Genomic DNA, 11,100 nt, shown 5'->3' on the forward strand with positions numbered 1-11,100 from the left:
ATCCTGGGATCCAGCAGAGAATCTGCTTCTCCTTCTCCCTCTGCCCCTACCACCCCTCTTGTGCTTTCTCTCTCAAATAAGTAAAATGCTATTTTTATAGATAAAAAATAGAAACTTCTTTGATGTTGAAACTTGCATTGCTTCACTATGGATATTTTGTGTGTTTATTGATCAACTGCATTTTCTTTATGAACTTCATATTTTTTGACCATTTACCTACTAGATCCTTTATCTCAATGAACTCATTATAATTGTAATTTATTAATAAAATTTTTGTGGCTTTTGTTCCTAAAATAGATGTCATCAAATAAAGGCAACCACTGGCAAAATAAAAGCAAATCTTTGTAATCACAGAAAGAAAAGTATAAGCAGGAATAAATATTAGTTCAGATACTGGATGATGCCATCTAGTGGAAAATTGATTTTACCTTCTTTCTCTGAATCAGAGATTCCCAAATTTATGAGACTTCATTAAAATACATATTCTAGCCTCTAATCTGCCTCCGGGATTTCTAACTCATTTAATGTGCACGATAGGTAAAGAGCATTGTGTCAGTATTATCCACATTGGAAACCATAAAAATTCCATGTCTGTTAAAATGAAGGTGCCCAGTGATACACTGTGCATTCACTTTTTAACCAGAATTTTCAGCAACTTCACCGCAATAAGTCATTTTGCAGCTGCTAGCATTTTTCGGTGTGCCATCTGGGCCAGCCCCTGTGCTAACTTCTTCACTTGTATGATTTTACTTAATCCTCCCAACAACTCTAGTAAAGCAGGTACTATTATTATACTATCTCACAGATGACAAGATCGGGGCAGAGAGTTTAAGTAACCTCCCCAAGGTCACACAGCTATACAGTAGTACCTGAGCCCAAAGCCCATCACATTATTATAACGTGCACAGGGCTCTGCGATGAGAAAGATCATAGTAATGCCAATAGCAAAAAAGGACTAATGACTACAATTCTATATTGTCATCTACATTTAGCTTAGTATACTGCATGCAGAAATGAGTTCTACTAGGATGATCGGTAGGGGAAGAAAGGGATAAAGAAAGGGGGGGTAATCAGAAGGGGGAATGAAACATGAGAGACTATGGACTATGAGAAACAAACCGAGGGCCTCAGAGGGGAGGGGGGTGGGGGATTGGGATAGGCTGGTGATGGGTAGTAAGGAGGGCACGTATTGCATGATGCACTGGGTGTTATACGCAACTAATGAATCACCGAACTTTACATCGGAATCCGGGGATGTACTGTATGGTGACTAACATAATATAATAAAAAATCATTAAAAAAACAAAAAAACAAAACAACAACAACAAAAAACAAATTGTTCATTCGATGGCCAACTGTAATCCTCAAGCTGGTCAGAAAAACAATGTCCATGGTTTTGTCTTTTTTCCTAGTAGAATAAAGCTGCACTGAAGAATGAAAAAAAAGAAAGAGAGAAAGAAAGAAAGAAATGAGTTCTATTCCTTAATCACTAAGGGCTACTTAAGGACACTTTGTAACTTAATATTTACATGGTTTGGACTAATATATCACACACTCAGATGTTCCTAACTATTGGTTGTTGATTTTTGGTTTTATAAATTTGAAGATGTTTTCAATGCTTTGCTGTTACTCTCCATTCCCCCCAAATACTAACATAAATGAAAGTAAACTGACCTGCTTGGAACCTTGTAGGTGGAGGCAAACTGGAACTAATTTATTTATAACTGGTTAGAAAACCCAGGTGATAGGGATCGGTCAGCCAGCAAGCCAAACTAAGGCTAAGGAACCTGGGCTCAAGCATAGGTGTCTGCCTCTATCCCACAAGGGCCAAGCCTAGGCCTACCCAGCCTGGCCGGGGTCCACTCAGTGCTGGCAAAGGTCAAGCTCTGCTTCCCCATAGCGTGCCGAAACATAGTTAAGATATTTCTTTCTTATAGTCCACTCCTTCTGTAGGGCCCAAAGTATCAACTAACTACAACTGAAAAATTAATTCCTGCTACTGCCTTCATAGGAAATAATGTGAAAGTAAACATAGGAACTTTACAATAGTCCCTCCTGAGGCTACATCCCTGAAAACTGCCTGATGCTAAAGTCTTCTGAGCATTAGTGAACAAAGAGCATCAACTAATGGAGTGGATTTTTAAAAACAGAGTAAACTATAAAAATTTCTCAATTTAGGGGCTCCTGGGCGGCTCAGTCGTTAACCGTCTGCCTTCAGCTCAGGTCATGATCCCGGCATTCTGAGATCGAGCCCCACATCGGGCTCCCTGCTCAGTGGGAAGCCTGCTTCTCCTCCCAATCCCCCTGCTTGTGTTTCCTCTCTTGCTGCCTCTCTCTCTGTCAGATAAATAAAATCTTTTTAAAAAAATTCTCAATTTATTTTCACATTACTGAGTGGAAATCTGCAAATATAATCTTGTATCTGTATCTCTGTGTCCCTCGCTCCCGCCCCTAAATCCCAAGAGCTCAAAGTGTAAAATGATAAAGTCCAATGAAACAAAAAAGATTCAAGTCCATTTTCAGCAAAACAAAGGGGAAAAAACTGATGACTAACAAAGAATCTTCTAGCATGCTGTACCGGAAAGAACAGACGAAATAAAAATAATAGAGAACATGAATTGAGCATTAATTTGTCCCAAGCACTTTTCTAAATGTCCTTTGCAGGCATGATCCCATTGTAATCCCCACAAGGAGGAGATTTCATGAGGTGAGTGCCTTTATCTTATTATACAGGTAAGAAACTGAGGGTGAAGTCATTTGCTGGAGTCACAAAGCTAGTAAACCATGGCCCGGAAACCCAGCTGCCAGGCCCCAGAGCCCAAATCTACCACACACACTGTAACAAAGAAATCAGACCTGTGATCACTTCCTTAGAGCGCCAGCGGCAAACCTGGGGCGAAAAATCCATTAAATGGATTTCCCATTCAACTAATGGACATCTGCCTGGTTACACAGTTATTTAGAGACCTTGCTGTCTGCAGGTCATTTATAAACTGGTTGTGCCTTATTATGCAATTGAATTCACAATAAGTCCCACAGGGTAAGAATCTGGACGTCTTGGAGGTTGAGGCCTATGGCATTCTTTTCAGGTTCCAAAGTTTTAATAAGAAAGGGGGGCGGGGAGACAAGGTTATCGGAGCTAGGGTAAAGATTTACGTGAGACAAATCAATGCTTTTAACATACCCAATACGACAATGTGTTTGAAACCTCCTTTTGGAGATAACCACGTAGGTGCAAGTTTAACACTGTGACTTTGAGGTCCGGCCACTGGCTTCCTGGAATCCCTGCGATAAGCCCTGGTGAAAACTCAAAATACCCCAATTTAAGCACTGGTTTTGTTTGTAATCTGTAAATGCGGCGAACAGTCTCTAGAGCCCTCCGGCTGCAGGCCGCGCCCATAAATACCGAGCGGTGCCTCGTGAAAAGCAGTCGGTCAGGAGCGGCCTCGGAACCAAAGCGCTGGCTCCTGCCGGCCCGGAGTCCCGGGGACTGCGTTTCCGCGGCACCGCGGGCGGGGTCTGGCAGGCGGTGGCGCTGGCTGCGCGGGGATCGGCTGAAGCGGCCCGGGCGGCCCGAGGGCTCTGTGCGGTGCGGTGGGGGCCTGCCGGACCATGCTGAGCGGAGCGTGCGGCTGGCTCGCCTCAGCGCTGCGGGGTCCACGCGTACCGCCGTTCGCGGTTGCCGGGAGGTGCCTGCACGCGGCGGGGTCACGGCGGTCCGCGGACAAGAGCGAGAGGACCGGGGACCCGCCCCGCGCCTTCGACCCCGCGCTGCTCGAGTTCCTGGTGTGCCCGCTCTCCAAGAAGCCGCTCAGGTGAGATTCGCCGGCTGCGATGCGGCGTTCGCGCCCTCCCGGGGCGGGTGGACCGTGCGGCCGCCCACGAGCCACTGGGGGGCCCTTCAGGTCAGTGCGGGTATTTTCCGCTGCCATTTTCTGGCTCCGGGCCGGCCAGCTACCACGCACCTCCCACTGCGGCGGGAAGGGCGGGAGGAGGCCGGAGGGGAGCCCCAGGCCTCCCAAAGCCGACCGCCCGGCCGCAGGGATGGGTCCGAGCGGTTCCAGGTTCACCACTGGCTACGCAATCGAATCGCCGGGAGACTTTTTTAATGCCGATTCCCGGACACCACCCCAGGCCGATCCAGTCGGCCGGTCTGGGGGCGGGACTAGAGCAACGTGTTTTCTTAAAAGGACCCTAAGTGGTTCTAATGTACCTCCAGGTTTATGAACTGTTGGGAATCGGGACTGGTCCCAGGCATTCAGATTTTTAAGCGAAGATGTGAAAAATAACTATTCTTGTGAAAATGTACAGCCAATGCCTGACGATCTTAAACGTTTACGCAATGTGTACTGCCCTCTTGGCTCTTAGTTCTGGACTAGCTGGGTTTTGTAAGGGCTTCCTTAAACCCAGAGTCCTTAGGAAAAACAGCTCTGGGAGGGGAAAATAAGAGGAAATCAGAGAGGGAGACAAACCATAAGAGACTCTTAATCATAAGAAGCAAACTTGAAGGTTGTTGGAGGGGAGGGATGGGGTAACTGGGTGATGGGCATTAAGGAGAGCAGGTGATGTAATGAGCGCTGGGTGTTACATGCAACTGATGAATCACTAAACGACCTCTGAAACTAGTAATACATTATATGTTAATTGAATTAAACTTAAAAAAAAAATCTCTACAGTTCCAGGCTACTAAAATTGAACGTTGACAACACTAGTATTGCAAATTGAATATACTAAATACCAAAATGTTATCAGTGGTTATTTTTGGGTGGTAGATTGCTAGTCATTTTTTATTTTCAATAATTTTGCATTTCTCTTAACTAAATTATTTGCCATAGTGAATACAGTCACTTCGTTTTCTTACACCTTGAAATGACCATTTGGTGTACCTTTTAGTTAACTGTGTAACTAGCTCACTGCAGACCTGTTGTTTTCTAAAGTTTCCACATTTCTGCTGTCTCGTCTTCCTCAGACTTTTAATTTGTATATCTTGATTTTTCAGTGGTTTCCTTCTGATGGTTCAGTTATGTTCTATTAAACATGCATTTTAAAGTGGGGAAGTTGAATTTTTCTCTAGTGGCTGTTTCGGTAGTGAATTAACTGGGATGGTTTTGAGGTTGCCCGGAGTAAGGAAGAAATATTTGGATGAAAAGGGGAGATTTTTTTCTGACTGGCTTTAAAAAATACATATTAAGGTATAGCTTGAGAATAAAGTGAAAAAGAAAATATGGGAGAAACTGACTAAAATGGGAACAGTTAAGAGATTCGTTTTCTAAGAGAAATGTTTCAATTGAGTAATACTGCTTTTAATTAGAAGCAGTTTAATTCTGCTTTTTTGGAATTAATGCTCTGTCAAGAATTGGATAAATGGTGGTGTTTATTGAACACCAAGCTCTTCCAAGCATTTTGTTTTCCACAATTCATTTTGTTTTCCTCTTCCCCCTTCAGATATGAAGCATCGACAAATGAATTGATTAATGAAGAGCTGGGAATAGCCTATCCAATTATTGATGGGATTCCTAATATGATACCACAGGCAGCTAGGATGACACATCAAAATAAGAAGCAAGAAGAAATGGAGCAGCACTAGATCATAATTAAAAACAGCAACACACAACTAAATTTTCTTAATATAACTTACCTTTTTAAAAGTCAGAGTGGCAGGTAATAAGTGGGGGAGAACAATGTTTCTGTCTCTTCCTACGTTGACTGTCCTTATTCCGTTGGTCTCTCTAGCAGGACTGTTCTACTCAGCCTCTGTGGAAGAAAACTTCCCACAGGGCTGCACTAGCACAACCAGCCTGTGCTTTTACAGTCTGCTCCTGCCCGTTACCATACCAGTTTATGTGTTCTTCCACCTTTGGACTTGGATGGGTATCAAACTCTTCCGGCATAATTAATACCACCAGAGCCAAGATGATATTTAATGATATGTCGTGAGTGTCTATCTCTGAAAGCTCAACTACATGAAAATACTGGAAACCCACTTAAATTGCAGGAAAAGTGCTTTGCCTTGCTTCTCTCAGAGGTTTAGGACTATGGGAGGCTTAAGCTGCAGAAGTTTCTTTTATTGTACTTTTTGTTCCGCCCTTGTTTTTTGAAAATTCTAATTTATAACTACTGTATCAGAAGAAACCCTTCAACAGAGTTTCTTGTTGGAAATTAACAGTCCCAGCCATCACCTGATGACTTTCTTACCCCATTCATCTAAAAATTAATAATTAAAATTTTATATGTTTATTTTAGATTCAAAGTATTTGGCAGAGTCACATGTTAAGGATGACTGAAATAATTCCAGAGGAGTTATGCTGGAGTAGTTGCAGAGAAATGTTTTTGAGCTAGTGTGCTAGAAAACTACAATAAAATGGAAATTTTGTGTACTTGCAGACATTCTGAGTTTGTAAAATTACCTTTGTTTCTTTGACATCAAATGCTTACATTAGTAATAATAAAAGAAGATGACACCTTTCCATTAAAAGAAGAAAGTTGGTTTGTTTTGTTTTGTTTTGTTTGGTCACAAAAGTGTGGTTCCGAAAGAGGGGAAATGTGAAAATATTCTAACTTTAAAATGTAGACAGTGTTCAGATAGGTACTTAATACCCCACATAGAATACTATCCCAGGAAAATATGTATCTTTGGGGATAGAGGTAGTGTTGGAAGACTTGTAAAGAGCTTTTGTGTCCTATTGAGCTTAGAGCTATGTTTTGAATCACATTTTAGTTTATTTTCTTGCTTTAAGAGACCTGGTCAGTACTGCACTGGTTCAATGTATTCTGTAGTACAAATCATGTTTTAAAAATCACTCTATGGTACTCAACACCAAAAAAACAGGACCTGAATAGACATTTTTCCAAAGAAGCCTACAGGTAGCCAACAGACAGATGAAAAGATGCTCAGCATCACTAATCATCAAGGAGATGACAATCAAAACCACAACAAGATACCACCTTGCACCTGTTAGAATGGCTAGAATAGAAAAGAAATAAGGGTTGGTAAGGATGTGTAGGAAAAGGAACCCTTGTGCACCATTGGTGGGAATGTAGATTGGTGCAGCCACTGTGGAACAGTATAGAGGTTCCTCAAAAAATTAAAAATAGAAATACTATATGATCCAGTAATTCCTGTACTGGGTATTTACCCAAAGAAAACAAACACTAATTTAAAAAATATATGTACCCCTATGTTTACTGCAAAATTATTTACAATACCAAGATATGGAAGCAATCCAAATTCAATGGATGAAGAAGATATGACATATGTATGAGGCTGGAGGGAAGACGGCTTGGGAGACAAGTTGATCAAAATAAAGCCATTTTGTTTTTAGGCTGACCCTTAACCCAAAAGTCAGGTCATGAAAAGAGTCACAAGATGCAACTCATGGAAGACCACAAGACTCCACTCTCAATGGCAGTAAAAGCCACATAGGCTGGACATTCTGAAAATTGTCCCCTGTGGGTAATCCCACAATCCTAAAACAAAGGAAAAACTAATTGCCTAATGTGAATGAGAAACCCAAAGTTAAAGTGTAAGCCCTTACCTATATGGTTAGCTAATTAAAATTTATAGGGTGCCTGGGTGGCTCAGTCAGTTGAGTGGCCGGCTTTTGATTTCAGCTCAGGGTCCTGGCATCAAGCCTTGCCTTGGGCTTGTCGACTGGCAGGGAGTCTGCTCAAGGATTCTTTCTCTCCCTCTCCCTTTCTCTCTGCCCCTCCCCCTGCTTTATCAAATCTTTTATCTTTTATAAATTTTTTTTTATAAAACCCTTAGAGGCAAAGGGGGATCCTCTTCCTCTCCTGGGAAAGCCTGTTAACTTTGTCTACGAAGTAGCTCCTTTCTTCTATACTTAATCTTTGTCCCTTTCTCTAAATGGCTTGCTCTTGAATTCTTCCTTGCACAAAGGCAAAAAACCCCATGGTCCATGGTGCGGGGCCTAAGCCCCTCTTTCTTGGGGCCTCAGCCTGTCTGGCATCACATATACAGTGGAATATTACTCATATGTAAAAAAGAATGAGAATCTTTCCATTTGTGACAACATGTGGGTGGAACTTGATATTAATGCTAAGTGACAAAGACAAATACCATATGATTTCACTTACATGTGGAATCTAAAAATCAAAAAGCAGAAATAGATGCAAATACAGAGAACAAACTGATGGTTGCCAGAGGGGAGGGGTAGGGGGAACGGGCAAAAAGGTGAAGGGGAGTGGGAGGTACAGGCTTCCAGTTACGGAATAAGTTATGGAAATAAAAGGTCCATAGGGAAATGGTCAATGGTATCACAATAGCATTATAAAGTGATAGATGGTAGCTACATTTGTGGTGAGCTTAGCACTATGTAGAGAGTTGCCCAATCACTGTGTACAGCTGAAACCAATGTAACATTGTGGGCCAACTACACTTAAATAAAAAAATCATCACATGGCAACATACAAATAACCTGATTATAGAAGTTCCTATCATTTCCTGAAAGGGAGCTATTGCTGTTTAAAAAATATTTATTTATTTATTTATTTATTTATTTATTTATTTATTTATTTATTTTAGAGAGAGAGCGAGTGAGCAGGGGAAGGGCAGAGGGAGAGAAAATCTCAAGCAGAGTACCTGCTGAATATGGAATCCAATGTAGGGATCGGGCTCCATCTCACCACCCCGAGATCATGACCTGAGCAAAAACCAAGAGTCGGACGCTCAACCAAATGAGCCACGCAGGCTGCCCCTAAAGATTTTAGTTTTTTAAGTAATCTATACACCCAACATGGGCCTCGAACTCACAACCCTGGGATCAGAAGTCGCATGCTCCACCAACTGAGCCAGCCAGGTGCCCCTTGTTCTTTTTAATTTACCCTGAATCTCACTGTGGTCAGTGTAAATGAAATGATTTTGCTGATAAAACGAGCACTATACGCTAAAAAGTCAATTTCAACTTCTGCAAGCTAAGCATTTTATCATTTTTGAGGAAACTGATAAGCACACCCTGGGGGAGTTCAGCATTAACTCTATCCTTTCACAAATAGAATTTATTTGACAATCACTTGTATGCTGCAAACGGTACACTAGCTCCAGTTCTAAGCATATTACATATAATCTTTTATAACCTAAGAGGTCAGGTGGGCAATATTCCGCATTTTACAGGTGGGGAAACTGAAGCCCAGAGGGATTGAAGTGATTTACCCAGGGCAACAGCGATAAGCGAACCGAAGCTGAAACTGTCTGCCACTGTGGCTTCTGTCTGCCTTCTTAACCACTTCAAGAAAACTCATCCTTTCTATTTATAAGAAAAACAGAATTAGGAATCAAAATGCTCAGATTCAAATTCCTGCTCAAGCCTGATGCCGTTCTTCTGGTTTCCTAAAGCACCATCTATTTCATCTCTATTTTAGCACTTGAACTTGTACCATAATTGCCTGTTTTCTGTCTCCTGTCTAGACAGTAAACTCTTCAACATTTTTAATTTGGTGCTTAGCACGGAGCAGGCACGTATTTCCTGAAAGACTGAAAGCATGGTTCTGACAAGCTTTATAACTCTGGGCAAGTTACTTGTCTCTGAGCTTCATCTATACGGCTAGAAATCCTTTCCCTGCTGCTCTCATAAAATGGTGAGGGCAAGCCAAACTTGACACATGAAAGCCCTTTGTCAAACAACCCCGACTGGTGAACAAAACAACCAGAGTCCCTGGAAATTGTCCCAAGGGCATACCGCCACATGAGGAAACATCCAAGAAAATCTACAACTCAGTAAGTGCTGCACGTTGCAGTGGCATTTGAACCCCACCCACATCTTTCTTCCTGCTCTCAGTGGAGCGATCCACTCCAGGAGCATGCCGCCAAGACTGGGAGCTCTCTTCTCCCAACTCCTACCTGAAGGTTATGGCATCTTCCCGGGAGGTGCAGGCCACCAGCAGAATAAAGGTAATTATGTAACTGTAAAAGACAGTGTAATTGCATATTTCCTCTCGGCTTAACAGATTTGCAGAGCAATTTGTAGAAAACAATATGTATAAATTGTATTTTGGGGTCTCTATCATATTTGCCATTAGCAGCACAAAGGAAGTAGGTGGGAGCGAAGCCGACCTGGAGTAAAGAAATGACACCAGATGGTGACTTGAATTCATAGGAACTAATGAAAAGAACCAGAAAAGGTAAACAAGGTTAACGTAACTAATACTACCAATACATCCTTGTTCTCCTTTCTTCTCGGTTCCTTGAAGAGGCATTAAATTGTATACAGTGATAATTATAACCAAGTATTGTTGAGTTTGTAACATGTAGACATAATGCCCATGACAATAATGGCACAAAAGGAACAGAGCTACCTGGATGTAATGTTTCTATACTTCACTAGCACTTTTCTTTTTAAAGATTTATTTGAGAAAGAGTGAGAAAGAGCACTTGCGCACATGCGCAAGCAGGGGGAAGGACAGGAGAGAAATCCCCGAGCAGACTCCCCAATGAGTGTGGAGCCTGACGTGGGGCTCAATCCCAGGATCCTGAGATCATGACCTGAGCCGAAATCAAGAGTCAGATGCTTAACTGAGTCACCTGACTAGTGCCCCTCACTAGCACTCTTAAGAAAAGATCTGCTAAGTCAATTATAATTCAATTTAAAAATACAGTAGCAATAAATAAATAAATAAAAATAGGGAACAGATCTGCAGATTTTAAATATTTCTCAGGCCCTCTTACGCTGCTGGTGAGAATATAAAATGATACAGCTTCTTTGGAAGACAGCTGGCAGTCCCTCAAAATGTTAAACACAGAGTTACCATACAACCCAGCAGTTTCACGATGTTCATAGCAGCATCATTCATAATAGCCAAAAAGTGCAAAACAACACAACCGTCCGTCAACTGATGAATGGATATGTAGAATGTGGCATAAATATAATGAAATATTATTCAGCAATAAATATGGAATGAAGTATTGATACATGCTACAACATGGATGGACTTTGAAAACATGCTAAATGAAAGAAGCTGGTTTTTAAAAATAGTGTATTGTTTGATCTCATTTACATGAAATGTCCACAATAGACAAATCTATAGAAACAAAGTAGATTAGTGAGTGCATATGGCTGAGGACATTGTGGAGTTACAGCTAATGGG

General features: G+C 41.7%; 2 protein-coding genes across 2 annotated transcripts; both read left to right on the plus strand.

Moving 5' to 3' along the window:
- Nucleotides 1-3,487: 3,487 nt before the first annotated feature.
- PYURF (PIGY upstream reading frame) lies at nucleotides 3,488-5,622 on the plus strand. The gene is made up of 2 exons (XM_019806083.2): nucleotides 3,488-3,815; nucleotides 5,446-5,622. Exons 1-2 carry the CDS (start codon nucleotides 3,613-3,615, stop codon nucleotides 5,585-5,587), a joined length of 345 nt encoding a protein of 114 aa, XP_019661642.2. The 5' UTR covers nucleotides 3,488-3,612; the 3' UTR covers nucleotides 5,588-5,622.
- A 35-nt stretch (nucleotides 5,623-5,657) lies between these two features.
- PIGY (phosphatidylinositol glycan anchor biosynthesis class Y) lies at nucleotides 5,658-6,483 on the plus strand. The gene has a single exon (XM_011232148.3). The coding sequence runs from the start codon at nucleotides 5,682-5,684 to the stop codon at nucleotides 5,895-5,897; it is 216 nt and encodes a 71-aa protein (XP_011230450.1). The 5' UTR covers nucleotides 5,658-5,681; the 3' UTR covers nucleotides 5,898-6,483.
- Nucleotides 6,484-11,100: the final 4,617 nt, after the last annotated feature.

The sequence above is a fragment of the Ailuropoda melanoleuca genome, chromosome 11 (genome assembly GCF_002007445.2).
Source record: "Ailuropoda melanoleuca isolate Jingjing chromosome 11, ASM200744v2, whole genome shotgun sequence".
Lineage (NCBI taxonomy): Eukaryota > Metazoa > Chordata > Mammalia > Carnivora > Ursidae > Ailuropoda > Ailuropoda melanoleuca.